Source organism: Loxodonta africana, chromosome 14, assembly GCF_030014295.1.
Source record: "Loxodonta africana isolate mLoxAfr1 chromosome 14, mLoxAfr1.hap2, whole genome shotgun sequence".
In the NCBI taxonomy this organism is placed as follows: Eukaryota; Metazoa; Chordata; class Mammalia; order Proboscidea; family Elephantidae; genus Loxodonta; species Loxodonta africana.
The window spans coordinates 84,066,170-84,087,763 of NC_087355.1; the positions used below are offsets into that span (position 1 = coordinate 84,066,170).

General features: G+C 38.6%; 1 protein-coding gene across 3 annotated transcripts in view; it reads left to right on the plus strand.

Moving 5' to 3' along the window:
* The window catches only part of KHDRBS3 (KH RNA binding domain containing, signal transduction associated 3), a 184,039-nt gene that overhangs the window by 97,727 nt on the left and 64,718 nt on the right, over positions 1-21,594 (plus strand). For all 3 annotated transcript variants that reach the window (XM_064268111.1, XM_064268109.1, XM_064268110.1), the window contains exons 5-6: positions 5,176-5,315; positions 21,090-21,285. In XM_064268111.1, the coding sequence (XP_064124181.1) occupies positions 5,176-5,315; positions 21,090-21,285 (336 nt within the window). The remainder of the gene's footprint in view (positions 1-5,175; positions 5,316-21,089; positions 21,286-21,594) is intronic.

The following is a 21,594-nucleotide window of genomic DNA, read 5'->3' on the forward strand; positions in this document are numbered from 1 at the left end:
GTCATTTCAGGGGAAAGAGAAGCATAAGCAGATGATTGCCATTCAGCCCGAGGAATACCATGACTGACCAGAGCATAACGAACGCAGAGAGGAGGGGCAGCGTACAGAGAGCCAGCTAGCTCCTATTTTATGTTTGTCAACAATTGGTAGCCTTTTTTAAACCTTTCAGACGCTATTGAGAATATGATAATATAAAGGGAATATGTATCTCCATTGCACAAGTTAATTTAGGCCTTTTGTGTTAATTGTTTGTTCTTGATTAAAAAAAACTAACGCGTTGATCACTTTAGCTCTGTAGACAGTTTCTTTTAGAGAAGCTGTCACTTCTGCTAAACAGGTAACTGGAATAAGACTGCCTTTAGTGATCCCAGAAACCCTCGTGGGGTAGTATTAAGAGCTACGGCTATTAACCAAAAGGTTGGCAGTTCGAATCTACCAGGTGCTCCTTGGAAACCCTACGGGGCAATTCTACTTTGCCCTATATGGTCAGTATGAGTCAGATTCAACTCAACAGCAGTGAGTTGGCTGGTAGATTTAATGATCCCAGGCTGGGCTGGTACATTGACTTACACACTCCAGAATATGTATTGTGATCATGTTAGCTGTGAGGACAAAATTATATTTGTGGGGAAAGGATGTTTTAAATCAAGATTGCCTTGAAAACGCCAGGGCATGGAATTCCATTAAATATTTTACTTGGGGAACTGAAAATGTTCAAAATTTTAAAAATTTTCTGTAGGCCCCACAGGCAAATGTAATGATGTATTAATTCGTTCAGTTTAAAGACAAAATTATTGAGTGCTTACTATGTGATTGGCACATATGAACTAATAAAAGACGTGATCCTGCCCTCATAGAGTTTATAGTCTAGTGAGAGAGATAGAAATCATGTATTCATATATAAAAATACAAAATTGCAACCATGATAAGACTAAGGAGATGATTATGTCTTAGTGGGCATGCAGTGGTGTGCAAGAAGCACCTGCCTAGCCAGATGGGGCGGATTCTGTTTTCCAAAGTGGCTGCAGCAGTATCTCCCATCCTACCACTTTCCACCCCTCCACCAAGATAAAAACTTGTTGCCGTTGAGTCGATTCTGACTCATAGTCACCCTATGGGACAGTGAAGAAGTGCCCCATAGGGTTTCCAAGGAGTGGCTGTGGGATTTGAACTGCCAACCTTTTGGTTAACAGCCACACTTTTAACCACTATGCCACCAGTGCTCCACCAAGATGGAGGGTCAAAATCTCTCACACTGAACTGGGCTGGCCAAAAGAGCTCTGCCTACCCCATGGCACAAAGATTTTCCGTTGTCTTTTCTTCATGTTTTTACAGTATAAACTCTTTCATTTAACTCTATAATTATTTTGAGTTAATTTTTGTGTGTAGTGCGAGGGTCTGAATTCATTCATTTCCATGTGGTTATCTAATTGTCCCAGACCAATGTGTTGAAAAGACTGTCCATCCCCCATTAAATGGCCTTGGCACCTTTGTCAAAGATCGACTGAACATAAATGTAAGGATTTATTTCTTAGTTCTCAGTTTTGTCTCATTGATTTATATGCTGTCCTTATACCATACCACACTATTAATTACTTTAACTTTAGAGTAAATATTGACCTCAGATAGTACAAGTCCTCCAACTTTGTTCTTTTTTTCCAAAATTCCCTTGACTATTCTGGCTCCTTTACATTTCCATACAAATTTTAGTATCAGCTTGTCAATTTCTAAAGAAAGACTGCTGAGACTTTGATATATATTATATTGAATGTACATGTCAATTTGGGGGTAATTTCCATCTTAATATTGAGTCTTTCAATCCATGAACATGAAATGTCTCCTTTTTTTTTTTTTTAATCCTTTAATTTCTCTCAATAAGGTTTTAATTTCAGGGTACTGGTCTTACATTTCTTTGTTAAATTTATTTCTAATATTTTATGCTTTTTGATACTCTTGTGAATGGATTTTTTTTCCTTTTTAATTCATTTTCAGATGGTTACTAGTATATAGAAATAAAATTGATTTTTATATATTGATCTTGTATCTTGTGACCCTATTAAATGCATTTCTTAGTTCTGGCTTTTTTAAATTTATTGAAATGAAATCATTAGGATTTCTACATACTGGATTATATCATCTTCAGATAAAGGTAATTTTATATCTTCCATTCCAATCTGTATGGCTTTTATTATTTTTATTTTTTCTTATACTGGCTAGAACTTTCAGTGCAGTGTTGAATAGAAATGGAGAGAATGAATATCCTTGCTTTGTACCCAAGTTTAGGAGGAAAACATTCAGTCTTTCACCATTAAGTAATGTTAGCTGCAGATTTTTTGTTGATATCCTTTATTGCCATGAGTCAGAATCAGTTCATTTTTGTATGTTGCTGGATTTTATTTATTAATAGTTTATTAAGGATTTTTACATACATAATCATGAAGAATATTGGTCTGTAGTATTTTTTTTCCCTTGTGATGTCTTTGTCTGGTTTTTGTAATACTGGCCTTGGAGAGTGAGTTGAGAATTACTCCCTCCTCTATTTTCTTTCAAAGAGCTAATGAAGCATTGGTATTACTTCTTCTTTATTTAGAGGATAGAATTCACTATTGCAGTCACCTGAGCCTTGGCTTTTCTTTGTGGGAATATTTTAAATTACCAATTCATTGACTTCTTATAGCTCTATTCACATTTTCTGTTTCTTTTAACATCAGTTTTGGTAACTTATATCTTTCTAGTAATTTGTTCATTTCATGTAAGTTGTCTAATTTGTTGGCATAAAGTCGTTTATATTATTCTCATATAATCCTTTCAGTCCTGTAGTGTCAGTAGTGATGGCCCCCTCTTTCATTCCTGTTTTTGGTTATTTGTGTTCTCTCTTTTTCTTTGTCTAGCTAAAGATTGGGCACTTTTTTTTTTTAATAATCCTCTTAAAAGAATCACCGTGGTTTCATTGCTTTTCTCTATTTTCTCTTTCTTTATGATTTTGCCTCTTTATTATTTCTTTTGTCTCCTTTGAGTTTACTTTACCCTGTTTTTGATTGTTAAGGTGGAATCTTGGATTGCTGTCCTGAAGCCTTTTTTTTTTTCTGCCATGAGCAATCAAAGCTTTGAATTTTCCTCAGAGCACTGCTTAAAGTTGTCACATGGCTAATCCTAGAAAATGTTCCGTGTGGACTTGGAAATACTATACATTGGGTTGTCATTTGATGGAGTGTTCTTTAAATGTTAGCTAACGATGAATTATTGTTCAGCTTTTCTATTTCCTGGGTGGTGTTTTTGTCCAGTCCTTTTACTTACTGAGAGTGAGGTATTGAAGCTTACAAGTGTTATTGTTGAATTGTCTTACTTCTGCTTCAGTTCTGTGAGTTTTTGCTTTGTACGCTTTTTGGGCTTTCTTGTTAGGTGCGTATATATTTGTAGTTGTCATATCTGCCTCATATATTGACCCTCCTTTTCTCTAGTAATATTTTTAAAAGTGTATTGTGCCTGATAATAATATAACCACTCCAGGTCTTTTATGATGACTATATGCATGGCATGGAGCCTTGGTGGCACAGTGATTAAGTGATCCAGCTGCTAACCAAAAGGTTGGCAGTTCAAATCCACCAGTTGCTCCTTGGAAACTCTGTGGAGCAGTTCTGCTCTGTCCTATCGGGTTGCTGGGGGTTGGAACCAACCTGATGGCAGTCGGTTTTTGTTTGCATTGCGTATCTTTCCCCCTTTTTTACTTTGAATGTGTTTATGTTTTTGAATTTAACTTGTTTCTTTTTTGGCAACATATTGTTAAATCTTGTTTTTTTTTTTTTGTATTTTTGTTTTTAATTCAATCTGATAATCTCTGCCTTTTGATTTAAGTTTTAATCTATTCATATGTAATGTAATTATGTATATGATTGGCTTTACATCACCATTTTGTAACTTTTTCTTTGTTTCATGCTTTATTTTTTTGTGTTATTCTCTTTCTCTTCATGGCCTTCTTTTGTGTTAAGTAGATATATTTTAGCATACCATTTAATTCCTTTTTGTTGTTGTTTTCTTGTTGGTTGCTCTCCTGATTGCAGTATGTATCTTAATTTATCATAATCTGCTTCAAATTAATACTAAATTAAACCTGAATATTTAGCCCTATTATAGCTCAAGTACTCCCCTTTCTTTATACCTGGAAGAAAGGCTTGGTATTCTGCTTCTGAAAAATCAGCTTTGAAATCAGCCTTAAAACCTCCCCATCCCAAATTATGTTCCGTAAACCAGCCATATAGCACTTCTTCTAGTTCTCTGGCCACACTATTACCATGGACCTTGAAACACACTGTTCCCTCTGCCTGGAATAATCTGCTGCCCCTCTTTCTTTCATTAGTTCACACTCATCCTTACCTGACATTTCCTGTAGAGAGTCTACTCTTACTAACCACATATGATTCTTTCTGGTTGTTTAGACCTGAACTTTCCTTTTTTAATACAACAGATCACACTTTTATTTATTCATTACATATTTTTCTTAATGATTATTAAACGGGGCTGGCGGTGGTAAGGAAGAATGAGAAATCAAGGACAACTCCCAAAGCTTCTTAGTTGAACATCTGGGTGATAATATAAGATGATGAAGAGCACATTTCTCAAGAAAATGATTTGCTCAATTTTAGAAATGTTGAATTCCAGCTACTTTGGCAATATCTAGGAAATGTAAGAAAGAAGTTGTATGTATGGTTGTTAGTTTCAAGAAAGCTATCATGTCATATGTATGTTTTTCTCCTTTGCTAGATCGTGAGTTCCTTGGCTGCATGGACTATGGCTTATTCCTCCCTGTTTTTTCATCACTTGGCACGGCAGAAATGCTTAATAACTATTAGTTGAATTAAGTTGTAAATAAAAATTTCCGTGTATTGATTACATGGTACTTTAACATTTTTGTAAATGTTTCACATGGAAAGTATGTCCTGGGAAAGGAATTAGGAACGCTAATTGAAAATGTTAGTTTGGGGAATATTGTTTTATGCTTTTTTCCCCCTATTTACAGAAATTTATTGATATATTTTCATTTTAATAAACTCAAATTGTGTTTCATGAAGTCAGCTATTTTCCCATCTTTTTTGTTAAAAAATTGTTTGTTTTTTGTCTTAAATACATTCATACTTTTACCATGAGGTGAATTATGGTGTCTTTTGTCTTCTGTAGGACTATAATGATGAAATCAGGCAAGCACAGCTCCAGGAATTGACATATTTGAATGGTGGTTCAGAAAATGCAGATGTCCCAGTGGTTAGAGGGAAAGCCCCCTTGCGTACAAGAGGTGTACCAACCCCAGCAGTCACCAGGTAGGTATAATCCATTGACTTATGTTTTTAGATCACCGTTCCATGACAACACTTTTTTTTTTGTGCTTTAGGTGAAAGTTTACAGATCAAGTTAGTTCCTCATCCAAAAATTTATACACACATTGTTATGTGACCCTAGTTGCTATCCCTGTAGTGTGATAGCACACCGCTCGTTTTCACCCCATGTTTCCCGTGTCCATTCATCCTGCTCCTGTCACTTTCTGCCTTCTCATCTAACCTCTGGACAGGAGCTGCCCATTATTAGTCTCATGTATCTACTTGAACTACGAAACAGACTCTTCACGAGTATCATTTTATGTCTTACAGTCCAGTCTAATCTTCATCTGAAGAGTTGGCTTCAGAAATGATTTTAGTTCTGGGTTAACACAGAGTCCAGGGGCCATGTATTCCGGGGTTTCTCCAGTCTCAGTCAGATCATTAAGTCTGGTCTTTTTATTAGAATTTGAGTTCTGCACACCACTTTTCTCCTCCTCCATCAGGTACTTTTTGTTGTGTTCCGTGTCAGGGCTCTCATTGGTGGTAGCTGGGTACCATCTAGTTCTGCTTTCAGGCTGCTGGAGTCTCTGGTATAGGTGGCCCTTTCTGTCTCTTGGGCCAGTATTTTCCTTTTGTCTTTGGTGTTCTTCATTCTCCTTTGCTCCAGGTGGTTTGGGACCAACTGATGCATCTTAGATGGCTGCACGCTAGCTTTTAAGACACCAGATGCCACTCACCAAAGTGGAATACAGAACGTTTTCTTAATAAAATTTGTTATGCCAGCTGACCTAGATGTCCCATGAAACCATGGTTCCTGGACCTCTGCTTCTGCTACACTCTTCCTCAAAGTGTTTTGGTTGTGTTCAGGAAACTTCTTAGCTTTTGGTTTAGTCCCAGTTGTGCTGACTTCCCCAGTATTGTGAGTTTTCCTTCCCTTCATCTAAGATAATTCTTGTCTATCTAGTTAGTGAATCCCCCCTTCTCTTCCTCCCCGCCCTTGTAACCATCAAAGAATGTTTTCTTCTGTGTTTAAACCTTTTCTTGAGTTCTTATAATAGTGGTCTCATACAATATTTGTCTTTCTGCAACTAATTTCAGTCAGCATAATACCTTCCAGGTTCATCCATGTTATGAGATGTTTCGCAGATTCATCGTTGTTATTTATCGTTGCGTAGTATTCCATTGTGTGAATATACTGTAATTTGTTTATCCATTTGTCCGTTGTTGGGCACCTAGGTTGTTTCCATCTTTTTTGCTATTGTGAACAGTGTTGCACTGAACATGGATGTGCACGTATCTATTCATGTGACAGTTCTTATGACTCAAGGATGTATTCCAAGGAGTGGGATTGCTGGATCGTATGATACCTGTATTTCTAGCTTTTTAAGGAAGCACCAAATCGATTTCCAAAGTGGCTGTACCATTTTATATTCCCACCAGCACTGTATAAGTGTTCCAGTCTCTCCACAACCTCTCCAACATTTATTATTTTGTGTTTTTTGGATTAATGCTAGCCTTGTTGGGGTGAGATGGAATCTCATTGTAGTTTTGATTTGCATTGCTCTCATGGCTGATGATTGTGAGCATTTCGTCATGTATCTGTTAGCCATCTGAATGTCTTTTTTGGTGAAGTACCTGTTCATATCCTCTGCCTATTTTTTAATTGGGTTATTTGTCTTTTTGCAGTTGAAGTTTTACAGTATCATGTAGATTTTAGAGATTAGACCCTGACTGAATATGCGGTAGCCAAACGTTTTTTCCCAGTCTGTCGTTGTCTTTTTACCCTTCAGGTAGCCTTTTGATGAGCATTTAAATGTTTGATTTTTAGGAGCTCCCAGTTACCTAGTTTCTCTTCTGGTATTTGTGCATTGTTAGTTATGTTTTGTATTCTGTTTATGCCATGTATTAGGGCTTCTAGGGTTGTCCCTATTTTTTCTTCTATGATCTTTATTGTTTTATATTTTACATGTAGATCTTTGGTCCATTTTGAGTTAGTTTTGTGCATGGCCTTGTTCCCTTTTTTTTTTTGCAGATGGATATCCATTTATGCCAGCACCATTTGTTAAAGAGACCGTCTTTTACCCATATAACAGCCTTTGAGCCTTTGTCAAATATCAGCTGCTCATAGGTGAATGAATTTATGTCTGGATTCTCAATTCTGTTCCATCGGTCTTATGTATCTGTTGTTGTACCAGTACCAGGCTGTTGTGACTACTGTGGCTGTATAATAGGTTCTAAAATCAGGTAGAGTGAAGCCTCCCACTTTGTTGTTCTTCTTCAGTAATGCTTTGCTTATCCACTACCTCTTCCCTTTCCATATGAAGTTGGTAATTTTTTTCTCTATCTTATTAAAAAATGTTGGTGGAATTTGGATCGGGATTGCATTCTGTCTGTAGATTACTTTGGGTAGCACTGACATTTTCACACTGTTAAGTCTTCCTATCCGTGAGCAACTTATGTTTTTCTACTTATGTCGGTCTCTTTTGGTTTCTTGCAGTAGTGTCTTGTAGTTTTCTTTGTATAAGTCTTTTATGTCTCTGGTTAGATTTATACCTAAGCATTTTATTTTCTTTGGGGCTATTGTAAATGGTATTGATTTGGTGATTTCCTCTTCGAAGTTCTCTTTGTTGGTGTAGAGAAATCCAACTGATTTTTTGTATGTTTATTTTGTATCCTCATACTTTGCCGAAATCTTCTATTAATTCTAGTAGTTTTCTTGTGGATTCTTTGTGATGTTCTTTGTATGAGATCCTATCATCTGCAAATAGGGATACTTTTACTTCTTCCTTAACAGTTTGGATGCACTTTATTTCTTTATCTAGCCTAATTGCTCTGGCTAGGACCTCCAGCACAATGTTGAATAAGAGTGGTGATAAAGGGCATCTTTGCTGTGACAATACTTTTAATGTTATCTTTACTAATACTAAAAACAGCCCCCTGATAGAGTACAGTACAAAGTTTGTAAGAATGTATTCAGGCATTTTGATGTCATACTAAAGGGATTCACTTTGAAGCAAGGTATTCCTGGGCTTAAATGTGACCTGTACTACTTACTAGCTGATGGCTTTAGACAAGTTATTTAATCATGCTAACATTAATTCCATAATTCTTTAAGATGAGGCTTGTTATGATATGGCACAGCATTGACCCACAGATTGAGATCATGGGAGTGTGTGTTTTCTTTTTTGGATGCTGCATCTGGCTTGTTCATTGCCACGTCACTGACGCTGAGCACGGTGTCAGGCACAAGTGAGTGTCCAGAGATGTGCTGTTATTTTATTCACCGTCTATTGATCTGTAGTATCTGAGAACTACTGGGCTGCCACCAGGCACATAGAATTTTTATTTGTGCCTCTGATCGATGACTACTTTTGACAGGAAATTATAAATCTGATGAGATTATCTCAAACTTATGTAAGTAGAAAGTTGTTTTTACTTTATTAATCTTTTATGCCAAAAGAAGTCAATGGAAAGAAGTTATACAGATTTATCAATTAAACTGATACCTATACTTATGTGTTTTCTGATACAGTTTTGCATGAGATAATTTAAAATAGCATTCATCTGTATCTCCGTGTTCATTTGGGGGAAATAAAAAGTCATTTCCCCTATTGAGTGTTGCAGATCAAAACTGTGTCAGAAGAATTAAAACAAGCTCTGTTGCAGCGTCCAGTTGACATAGATTTGGACGCGGTACTGAAGTCCTTGGGCGTCACAAATGGTTAAGCTCTCTTCTACTGACTCGGAGGTTGGCGGCCCTAATCCTCCCAGAGACACCGTGGAAGAAAGGTCTGAAATCCACTGTGAGAGATTACAGCCATTGAAAGTGCTACAGAGAGCAGTTTCACAGTGACACTCATGGGGTCACCACGGGTTGGAATTGATTTCATGCCCACTAAAACAGCAGTCTGTATGGGAGCAGATCACCAGGATCGTTGGTGAGGTGTTTAGGAAGGATATGTAAAATAGGCACTTGGTAAGTGGTAATATTATGTAGACTCCTACCTCTAAGCTCTACTGATACTTTATTTTAGCTGTTTATTGAAGGTTAAGGACCGAGAGCAGAAAGAAGGTACAACCCATGTGAGTCCTCATTTTATAATTTACTGACAGGGATGTGAAGTCTGGTAGAGTGAGAGCTTGTAAATTGTTCGGCTTTATCTATAAATTTTATGAGAAGCAGCAGATTATTGTGGGAGAAACAGTATGGTAGTAAAAGCTCTGAATGCCCAAGTTAGCGCTAGCATTACTAATTGGGTGCCCTTGGGAAACACATTGACTCCTGGGCCTCAGCAGGTTTACAGCCTGGGTGCCTACAAGATCTAATGACAGGGTTTCAGCCTGGTACCACTGCTATCAGCGAGAAGAACCTTCCCGGAGGTCTATTTGAGGTCCACGCCCTGACGCAATCACAGCCTGAGGGATAATTTTCTTTTCCCTCTAGAATCCCTAACTCATTTGACAATCTTTCTTCATCTCTGTGAGTGTTTTTCTGAGAAGGAGACTTCATCCTTCTGAGATTTTTTATTTTTTTTCTCACCTGAGATTGACAAGTGAATGAGAGACTGGGAGGGCAGAGTCTCTCAGAGCTGCAGTTGTAGTGTCTCAGAGCACATGGAGAACCTCTCAGAGGTGACAAGACAAACTCCTCAGTGGATGGCTTTGGCAGCTCTTGCTCTGAGCATTTTTCGGGGTAATCTGAAATGTGGCTTCAGGGCCGTGCTTCTGGCACTTTACTGTGTGTATACATTGCCTGGGATCTTGTGACCCGGCAGAGCTTGATTAGTAGGTCTGCGGTGGACTGAGAGTCTGCGTTGCCTACAGGCCCTCTGTGTTGTTGGTGTGCGGACCACCTGTGATTGGCAGGGCTTCCGGTCCATGGGTGATAGCCCTGTGACACCATCTGTTGGTCATCACATGTCCTTACTCTGCATCCATCGTGCTTTCAGTGCAGGTTCTTTCTTTTTTTCCTTTGTTAAGTACCTGCTTTGTTGTTCTACATTGCATAAGTATAAGAAAAGTCCAAGACAATTTGTTCCACTCCAACAAGTTGCAAATCTGTTATTTTTAAAATTGTTGACGATATAAGACAGTGTATGAGGAAGTATGTCCATTTAGTGCAAGAACATTTTATTTACCTTTTCTTTTTATCCAAACCAAAAAAAAAAAGAGACAAATACATGGCTGTGAAGTCAATCCAGCTCACAGCAACCCTCTAGAACTGCCCTATAGGGTTTCCGAGACTGTAAATCTTTACAGAAACAGAGTGCCACATCTTTCTCCCGTGGAACAGCTTGTGGGTTCGAGCTGCCACCCTTTCTGTTAGCAACCAAGTACTTAACCACTGTGCCACCAGGGCTGCTTTTCATCCAACCTTGGTGTATTCCTTGATGACCCAGAGATCATTCCTTAGTTTGAGTCTGTGCCATTATCCTCCAGTTCTGATTTGTTAGCATGTTTTTACTGTTTTTCTTTGTTAATAAACAAAAATAACAAAAATCTGTCTCTGTCATTTCTCACTGTCAGCCCTAGTCTGCCTTTTAGAACTAACTATGCAGCACAAGTCTTCCTGCTCTCTGTTAACATTGATATTGATAATGAAGGAGGTTAAGCGAGAGAGGTACATTGCCCAAGGTCCTAGTGGAAGGGCTGATCAAGTATCTGTGCTATAGAAATCCGGTTTTCAGCGTGGGCGTATTTTGAATACTGAGAAAAGGAATCATGGCATAGTTTGAACTGGATGTTTAGAAAAATAAGTAGGATTTGGACAAGTGTTTGCTCAATTTCCTGTCTCCATTTTATAGATGAGGAAACTGTGGCTCAGAGGGAAGTTTCCCTAAGGTACACAGCTTTAAGAGCCAGCAGTGACTCTAGGATCTTAAGTTTTCCCATGGTTCCACTCCCTAATTCAAGCCTGAAACATTCCCTGTCCTTTACTTCGTCCACGCCTTTGCACCCTCTGTTTGGGACAACTGCCCTCTGGCACTATCCTGTCTTATTCCTTTCTCATCCTTCTGTTTGTCACACCTACTTTCACATTCAGAAACGGTGTGCCCCCATCTCTTTCCCTAACCCTCTTCTCTGTGTGTACTGTGCTGTCCTGGTTCCTTGTTTCTCTGATTTTCCCCTCTTCAACTCTGGCTCCTCAAGTCAGGCAGTGACTTACTCATCTCTGTAAGTCCAGTTCTGGCACAGAAAGGGCTCCCTGGAAGTTTGTGACATTGAACGAATGACCTAACATCAGAAACAGGACTGCCTGACTTTGAAATGAAAGATGAGAACAAAATATTAAAACTTCTGAAAAGCTGACGTATGGGGGGGGAGATGTTACCAGTCTATGGGAACATGTTTGAGATTCCGTCACCCTGAATTGGCTCAGCTTTTTAGTGGCCCTCCATTACATTTTTCTAGGAAGACATCATTTGGCTTATTGGATGTCGAAAACTATTCTCAGGCCAGCACTGCTGCCTCAGTCAGGCCTAGAACAGGTGTTCCAGTTTTTGTTGCATTGGCATGTGGTGGCCATGACCAGGAGCTGCGACCTAGAGCACCTTGACGTAATAGCTTTTCTTAAGTGTTTGTCCCTGGCTGGCATTTGGAGCCCTGGTGGTGCAGCGGCTAAAAGTTCAGCTGCTAACCGAAAGGTCGGCAGTTTGAATCTCCCAGCTGTTCCATGGAAACCCTGTGGGGCAGTTCTACCCTGTCCTGTAGGGTCTCTGTGAGTTGGAATTGACTTGAGGGCAATGGGTTTGGTTTTTTGTCTGGCTGGCATTTAAATTAGGAGTTCTTGTCAGAAGTTCTCACTCACCTTACAGCATTATTTGCTTCACTTACTGTCTTCACAAAGCCTATGAAGATAATTTTAAAGGAAACCACACATTTTTCTCCTTTTGTTTGTCTCCCTTTCATCGACTCCATTGTGGCTGCTCAGGAACACACCACCAGAAGGTACTTTCACAAACAGTAATTTGATATTGAGAACTGAGAGAGTCTTTCAGTGAGGGCAATTCATGGAGCTTCCAGCAAGAACAAGTAGAGAAACTCATTGCCAAGGACAGTTACCCAGCATCCCACGTGGGTTATGGGGTTTGCATATCAGGTGTCAGAGCCTTTGCTTTTACTGAAAGAGCAGGTAGTACAGTAGATGGAGGGTAGGAAAGAAGGGCAGGAAGGGGCTGTGCTGACAGTTAGGTGGTAGAGTGACCTGAGAAGGTAACGTCCCAGTAAAATCTGTTTTTTAAAATTTCTGTAATTTTGGACAATCAAGAAAAAAATTATTGTCCTTAATAAGAAGAAAAAAGATATCTTAATATTGATTGTTAGATTAATATAAATCATACCATATACTGGGTGAAATATTTATGGTTGTAGTATTAACTGTTCAGTTTTTCTGTTAACATTTTTTATGATTTCATTTACTATAAGAGGAGAAGAAATCATTTCCAGTGATTAAAACAATCTTAAACATCTATGATATTCTTAATCCATTTAAAAAAGGGAATATTATTTAACATTTCTACTCAGTAAAAATTTTCTGTTTGTACACTTTAAAAACAAAGGATTTTAGACATTTGAAATGGTAGGTGAAGATTAAGAAAATTTGATATACATTATCAAAACAGTAGTGTATCAAATTCCTAAAATGTGTTTATATCAAAGGAAGTTTTGCCAAATAAGTATGTTTTCCTTTCTATTCGTATATAAGCACAAATTTATAAATAATCAACAGATGTTGACTTGCCTGTAAAGCCTACCTTATAAGAACCATAAAGAAAGACTCTAGACAAAAATGCTAAGGCATTTGACTGTGTGGAACATAACAAATATGGATAACATTGCGGAGAATGGGAGTTTTGGAACAGTTAATTGTGTTCGTGAGGAATCTGTACATGGATCAAGAGGCAGTCGTTCAAACAGAACAAGGGGATACTGCACGGTTTAAAGTCGGGAAAGGTATGCGTCAGGGTTGTATCCTCCCACCATACCTTTTCAGTCTGTATGCTGAGCAGATAATTCGAGAATCTGGACTATATGAAGAACAGGGCATCAGGATTGGAGGAGGACTCATTAACAACCTGTGTTATGCAGATGACACAGCCTTGCTTGCTGAAAGGTTGCTGAGAGAGGACTTGAAGCACCTACTGATGAAGACCAAAGACCGCAGCCTTCAGTATGGATTACACCTCAGCATAAAGAAAGCCAGAACCCTCATAGCCGGGCCAATAAGCAACATCATGATAAACGGAGAAAAGCTAGAGGTTGTCAAGGATTTCATTTTATTTGGATCCACAATCAACACCCATGGATGCAGCAGTCAAGAAAGGACACATTACATATAGGGCATATTGGCTGGAAGAGATCTCTTTAAAGTGTTAAAAAGCAAAGGTTTCACCTTGAGGACAAGGGTGTGCCTGACCCAAGCCATGGTGTTTTCAGTCGCCTCATATGCATTCAAAAGCTGGACAATGAATAAGGAAGACCAAAGAAGAGTTGATGCCTTTGAACTGTGATGTTGGCAAAGATTATTGAATATACCATGGACTGCGAAAAGCATGAACAAATCTGTCTTGGAAGAAGTACAACCAGAATGCTCCTTGGAAGCAAGGATGGCAAGACCGTGTCTCACATTCACTGGACATGTCAGGAGGGATCAGTCTCTGGAGAAGGACGTCATGCTTAGTAGAAGGTCAGTGAAAAAGAGGAAAACCCTCAATGAGATGGATTGGCATATGGCTGCAACAGTGGGCGCAAGCATAGCAGCAATTGTGAGGATGGCACTAGACTGGGCAGTGTTTCATTCTGTTGCACACAGGGTTGCTATGAGTCCAAACCAACTTTGACAGCACCTAACAACAATAACAACATATACCAAAAAAAAAAAAAAAAAATCCTTTTTATACGATAACAGGGATTGATATTTCCTTTTTTTCTCTTTTAAAAATTGTTTGCAATTGGGTTAGATGTTAGAGATAGGAAGAATTTGAGTGCAGGGGTGAGAGGAGTAATGAGAAATAATTGCTCCAGTTTAGCATGCCACATTGAGGATTCGTCTGCAAATGGCACTCATCCATTTATTCATTAGTTCATCCATTCATTCATCCACCGTCTGAGCTTTCATTGAGTGGCTACCTGTAGGAGGCAGTGGGGATATGATGGTGACAAGGCAGAGGTGAGCTGTACTCCCATCCTAGTTGGCCAACTTAGACATTCAGTAGTAGGTTGGAAATAAAAGGAAGCAAGGTATAACTGTTTCTGTAACTGTCCAGCTTTTTTTTATAACCTCCAATTACTAAACTGTAAAGTTAGTTTTTATCTTAAGACAACCCAAACTTAGGAAACCTTTGGTGACTCGATGAAGTTGGATAATTAAGACCTTTCACCTGGTCCTTACTTACAAGTTTTTCCTTGTTGACATTTTATAATTCTCTCATCTGATTTGTCCAGTAATTTTACAGCAACCAGTGTAACACTGCATTTTTCTATGCATTTGGAATCTGAAATGTGAGTTCCATTATCTCAAGGGTTAATACTAGCGATTCTGAACCTTTGTTTCAGTGCACCTCAAGAGTCCATGAAGATTGTTTTTTTTAAATGCGTTAAATTTAAGAAATTGAAATAATTGCCGGACCTCAGGAAAATCCTCCTTACAATCCAAGATGGTGTATTAGTTCCTCGAAGATTCTTCTAAAGTTAAAATATAAGTAAATAAGAAGAACCAATTTTGAAAAACAGATGCTGTGTTATTATTTTTTAACTACATGGTGGTTAATGGTGCTTGACTTAGTTTCCAAATAGTAAAACTCCCCTGTCTCACAAAACTCAGAGGATACTATTGTTAAAACTAAACACAAATTAAAAAGGAAAATTGGAGTTTAACTCCTAAGCCTAGTTTTAGCTTGATCTTAAATTAGTGGTAAAAGGCTTATCTGTAGACAAAATATACTATAAAATTGAAGGACCAGTTACGCGGGAAGACAGGAGCACAGGCTAGAGAAGTTATTGCTCATTAATCGGTACCTGCAGTAATTTTGAAGGGCCTCTGTGTGAATTCAGATTACCAGTCAGTCTCCTTCTGCCTCCTGAATTATTTTTACAAGTAGACGTTTATGTTTATTGTTTCAGAAAACGTGCTTATCCATTAGTTCTCAGAACCCTTTATACTTGGCCCATGGCATCCAGGTATAGGCTTTTGTTTTTCTTGGCATTCCTAGTTATTCCTACGTTACACCTTTCGGCTTGGCATTTCTCTGGGGCTCCATCAGGAAGGCCCTCACCTCATTGGCCGCCACCTGCACAGCATTTTGCTCTGATGTGTCTTTGATTTTAATGCTGTCAGTTTTTAATCTTCCAGAAATGCCTTAAAATTTCTATTTTAATAATGCCCCCTTTCTTATTTTTTGTACTTTTATAGATTCTTTTAAGTTTTTGTTTTTTTTTCCTGTCATTTTAATGTAATTTTGGGAGCAAGGGAGGTAAATGAATAAGCATCTCTTAGAGTGAGGCTCCTGATAGTGATGTTTTGAAAAATTTCCATAGGTCCCCAAGAACTGAAAACCAGCGGGTTACACTCTCTTTACAGCAAATTTTAGTTTAGCAGCCTACTTTGCTTGTAGCATCTGCTTTATGCAGGTGTTATGATTTTGAGTTTTGAAATATTTTTTTAAATATATAATGTCTGGAAACTCGGAATCAAGACAGAATAAGGAATTAAGGTATTTTAGTATTCTTGATTCAGCCTTCAAGACATTATGTATTTAAAAATATGCATTAAAAAAACACAAAACAAAACCCACTGCCATTGAGTCAATTCTGACTCATAGCGACCCTACAGGATAGGGTAGAACTGCCCCAGAGGGTTTCCAAGGAGCACCTGGCAGATTCAAACTGCTGACCTTTTGGTTAGCAGCTGTAGCACTTAACCACTACCCCACCAGGGTTTCCGAAAACACGCATATGAAGTAGCTTTTGTTTGGGGCTTTGTGCTGACTATGGCGGCAGACATACGATCTGTGTAGGGCTGTAGTGCCTTTAATCCTCAGGAGAACCTCGTAAACTAGGTAGTGCTGTCCCCATATGACTAAAGTGTAGAGGGGGAGATAGCTTTCCAGCACCACTGAGATAGTCAGTAGTGACAGACATTTGAACTTAGGTGGATCTGATTCTAGTGCCCTCTCTTTTGTTCCCTTCAGGAATGTATTCCTGCCATAGGAACAATTAGAGATTTCTTAGATTTTTGAAAACGTGACCCCCATTTGTTCATTATTTCAGTGAATATTTATGGAGCACAGGATGAGGTCCCTGCCTGTGCTGGGTCCTGTGGATGCAGAGGCGAAGGGCACACCCCTCCTCTATGAGCCCAGTCTGGTCTGGAGATAGATAAGCAATTACAATACCATGTGGTCTCATAATAGCAGAGGTTATTGCTGGAGATTCCCAGAAGTGCAGTACCCAAACTGGACTTATTCCATACTTTGGGGAATAATATATCTCAAGAACTAAGCAAAGGGGAAATACACCTAACTAATCTGAAAGTTTTTTTTGTTTGTTTGTTTGTTTTTTAATCTGAAAGTGTTTGCTGGAGTCCCTCTGCTGAGGCCTTAAGGAAGTGCTTACAAAATTATAAACTGACATATTTTTAACATCTGAGAAATTGTTTATACCTCACCGGGACTTTTACTCATTTGTACCCACGTGGCCATTTTTAGCATTACTGTCATAATCAGAAAAGAATAGCATAAAGCCTCTTTGGCCCAGCAGTTATACTCTTCCTCAGTAGCCTCTCTAGTGGTCCATTTCAACTTCTAGGTGTGTCCAAGGGAGTTAATATGCAGGCAGTGAATCAGAGGCATTCTGAAATAGTTACGTGCTCAATCTGTGACTGGTCCCACTGCTTGGGGCCCATTACAAATCTATGCTGTTTCCCTCAGCAAAAGTAAAAGGATATTGTTTATTGCTCTGTCAGCCAGAGCTTTTGGATTGAGACTACAAATTGTTGTTGTAACATTATAGGTTTATATATTAAAATATAACCTCAATAATAGGGGTATTGTTTTTCATTCCTCTTTGTCTTGGCATCCTCATGAACTAATTTATTTCATTCTTTACTGTTGCTAATTTTGCATCTTTGGGAGACTTGGATTTAGTTCTTGAATGAACGATGAAAATGTAGAAGATACGTTTTTCACTTAGAAGTAGGCAAAGTTCAAAGAAATTTGCAGAGTTCAAAAAAAAATCAGAGTTCATCAACATATAAACATCTCTCCTCATCAAAAGAAATTTTAAAGGAATGAATAAACAAACCAGACTAATATAAAATAGCCTAAAACATTTATTAAGGATTAGTATAATAACACAATAGTAAGAAGACAACCCAATTAAATAATAATAACACAATAGTAAGAAGACAACCCGATTAAATAATAATAACACAATAGTAAGAAGACAACCCAATTAAAAAAATCAAAATATTTGGACACTTTACCAACAAAAGGATACATGAGTGGACAATGAGATATGTATATGAATATCATTTGAAAAAGTGCTCAATATCATTAATCATTAGGGAAATGCAAATTAAAACCACTATGAGATACTGTGTGGAACAACTGAACTGTCATATTCTTTAATGGCTGTATAAATTGGAATAACCTCTTTGAGGGAGTTCTGCTGGTTGTAAAACTAAAGATACCTATCCCTTCATGTCCACTAAAATTGCTATAATCGCAAAGACATACAAAAACAAGTATTATCAAGGATGTTGAGAAACTGGAAACTTCATACATCGTTGATTGGAATGTTAAGTAATGCAGCCACTTTGGAAAACAATAAATTATGTTATGACTTAGCAATTTCCCTCCTAGGCATTTCTATTCAAGAAAAATGAAAACATGTCCACACAGAATTGTATATGATGTTCACAGCAGCAGTATTCATTATAGCCAAAATGTGGGAATAATCCAAATGCCCAGCAACTGGGAAATAGGTAATCAAAACATGGTATAGTCATACAATGGCATACTATTTAACCATAAAAAGGAATGAATTACTGACACATGCTACAACATGGGTGAATCTCCAAGTGTTATGGTAAGTGAAAGAAAAAAAAAAGCAAAAGACCACGTATTGCATAATTCCATTTATACGAAATGTGCAAAAAAGACAAATGTATAAAGACTTCAGTAGATGCGTGGCTCCCTGGGGCTGTGGGTGGGAACAGGAATTTACTGTAAATGGGCACAAGAGACCTTTTTGGAGTAATGAATGTATACTGAAATCAGTTTACTGTGGTGGTTGCACAACTCTGTAAATTTACTAAAAATCATTGAATTGTATACTTTAAATGGCTGAATTTTATGACATGTAAATTATTCCAAAATAAAGCTATTAAAACAAAACAAAAAACTAAACAAACAATAACCCCATGACCCCAAAATTCCACTCTTCAGTATTTACCAAAAGAAATGGAAAAAGCAGTGGACCGATACGTACTCATACATGTGTAGAAAACAAATTTAGTAAAAATGTTAAATGTTGGAAACTAGGTGATTGGTATATAGGCAGTCACAGAAAAATTCTTTCAGCTTTGCTGTTATGCTCGAAAATTTCCATAATAAAAATGTTAGGGAGGAGTAACTACTGCTCACTATTTCTGTTAAGATCTTCGAGGACAGGGACGGTGTCATATTCGGCTTTGTATCTCCAGTACGTACATATCTAGAAAACTCTGAAGTGATTAGAGGAAAGAGTGGTTTACAATAAATCTGAATAATATATTCCAGCTAATCAGTGTATATTTAAATTAATTAAAATGTGCAGTTACTTTGTCCATTACCCCACCAGTGCCATCCAAGGTACTATGTAGACCACAAACTAGTCAGTATATATTTTTATTCGATACAGTGTTGCTGTCCCACAGATAATTTTCTCACTATTTGATTGCTCTCCAATTCATTTGAATTTTCTTATTATAGTACAAATATCCATGGCCACTGAGTCGATTCCAACTCCCAGTGACCCTATAGGACAGTAGAACTGCCCCACAGGGTTTCCAAGGAGCGGCTTGGTAGATTTGAACTGCCAACCTTTTGTTAGGCTGCCAAACGCTTAAGCACACTGTGCTACCGTGGCTCCAATATAATACAAACAGTAGAACTAAAATAGAAAATGTAGGAAATACAACTTTCCAAATGTTCTAATTTAGAAATCCTTTTTAGCGTTAAAAACTAAAAAAAAACAAGTTATTCTAAAAGCAGGCATACTAGTGTTACTCTGATTCATCGTTTGATTTGAAGTTCTTGTGCTCAAGAAATTTCTGAACTGAATGTTACCGGCGTATACCGTGGGCAGCTGTGAATCCTGTGGTCATTTGCCGGTGTAGCCAATGTCTGTGCCACAGGCAGTAGACCACTGATGTTTGCTGGGTTTTCTATGCAGAGCGGAGGATAGATTGGCTGGAGGTGGTGGGTGGTGAAGAGATGTGGCTGGTGCCCTGCGAACGTGGAATCCCTGCACGGATGGCCTGAGATTGTTTTGGGCAAAGGACTACATAGATTGTAAGAAATTGAAAGCAAAGACTAATCCATATTACAGGTCAAGGCTTTATTCCGATGATCTATGTAACCTTCGAGCCTGGTGGTTATCAGACTGTACGTGACCTTTGGAGGGCCACAATGAAAAGAAACCCCTCATATGAATGCATTTGCCCTATCTTTCTTAAGAATTTGAGCAAAGGTAGTTAAGGAATGTCCCCTTGGCCTCTTTCCAGTGGGTTCCACCTGAATTTTTTGATGAAGATTAGGGCCAAGCTGCTTTGGTATCCTCTGGTAGCTTGATAGAACTAGCTTTTGGTTACTTTAATTTTCTCTTATTTTCAGAAATTGAATTTTTAGCAGTACGTTTGCTATTCCAAAGCAAATTGGGTTTGTTTCTAAAGAAGAAGTAGAGAATAGCTATATAGGCTCCCAGCATTACCCACTACAGTTCTTACTTGTATGGCACTGTCCACATGAGTGAATCGGTCTGCGTCTCTGTCTCCGGATGTAACCACAGTGTTCTCTCCTCATTTTTCAAGTAGGGCTTATATGTTTTATCAGGTTTCTGCTTAGGTTGAGCCATTTTTGATATAGGTTGAACCACCTACTCTCTCCCTCTTTGACTTGAAGTCTCATGTTTTATGTTAAAAATACATGAATGTGTTGAAACTTCTTCAGAAGATATCTGCGCTTATTTAATTGAAGAATAGTATTTTAAATGACCATGTAGAATATTTGGTATTCGGCAGAGTATGTCTTCTTCTCTTTTTTGTGGAACTGTGGAGTACATTTTGGCCCCTGGCTTCACTAGCCCTGTGTTCTCTGGCAGTTTTAAAGCCTCTCTAAGCCTCACTTTCCTTGTCCATAAAGGGTGGAAAATAAGCCCCACCTCACAGTAGGGAGTGAAGGTTGGATGCGATCCTGGCATTGCGTCTTACAGGAGTCCTCAGCAAATACAGCCTCCCCAGAGGACTAGCTTCCTGCTCTAGTGCAGCCAGAAATTGAGTCTCTGGGCCTCTTTGATATTAACCATAGTTATTCTTGCTGGACTAGCTGCCCAAGTGACTTCACTGCCTTGTAGTAGATACCTGTCTCTCGTTTGCTTTAGTTTTTACTTTGCATATGGTCTCCTTATTCCTCACTACAGAAATGTGGAACATCAATTTCTCTGATGGTATGATTGCATGTGAATGATGAAATACAAAAGAATATGATGAATACTGCTAATTTGACCTCGTGTTTGCAGGGGAAGGGGAGGAGTCACGGCCCGGCCAGCTGTGGTTGGTGTACCACGAGGGACACCAACTCCCAGGGGAGTCCTCTCCTCCCGAGGGCCAGTGAGTCGAGGAAGAGGTCTTCTCACTCCCAGAGCAAGAGGAGTCCCCCCTACTGGGTACCGACCTCCACCGCCACCCCCTGCACAAGAGACCTACGGAGAATATGTAAGTGAAGAAGTCACACGGCAGCCTTGCCCACTGGGTGTTGTGACCAAGTGCCCTCCCTCACCTTGTCTGAGTTCTTGAATATTCCACCTTTGTTCCGCAAGTGTTTATTGAGTGCTAAGACTTTTGGATATTATAAGTAAGCACTTGGTAGTTAAAAAACAAAACAAAACCTACTGCTAAGTCAAGTCCATTCTGACTCATAGCGACCCTATAGGACAAAGTAGAACTGCCCCACAGAGTTTCCAAGGAAGGCCTGCTGGATTCAAACTGCCGACCTTTTGGTTAGCAGCCCTAACTTTTAACCAG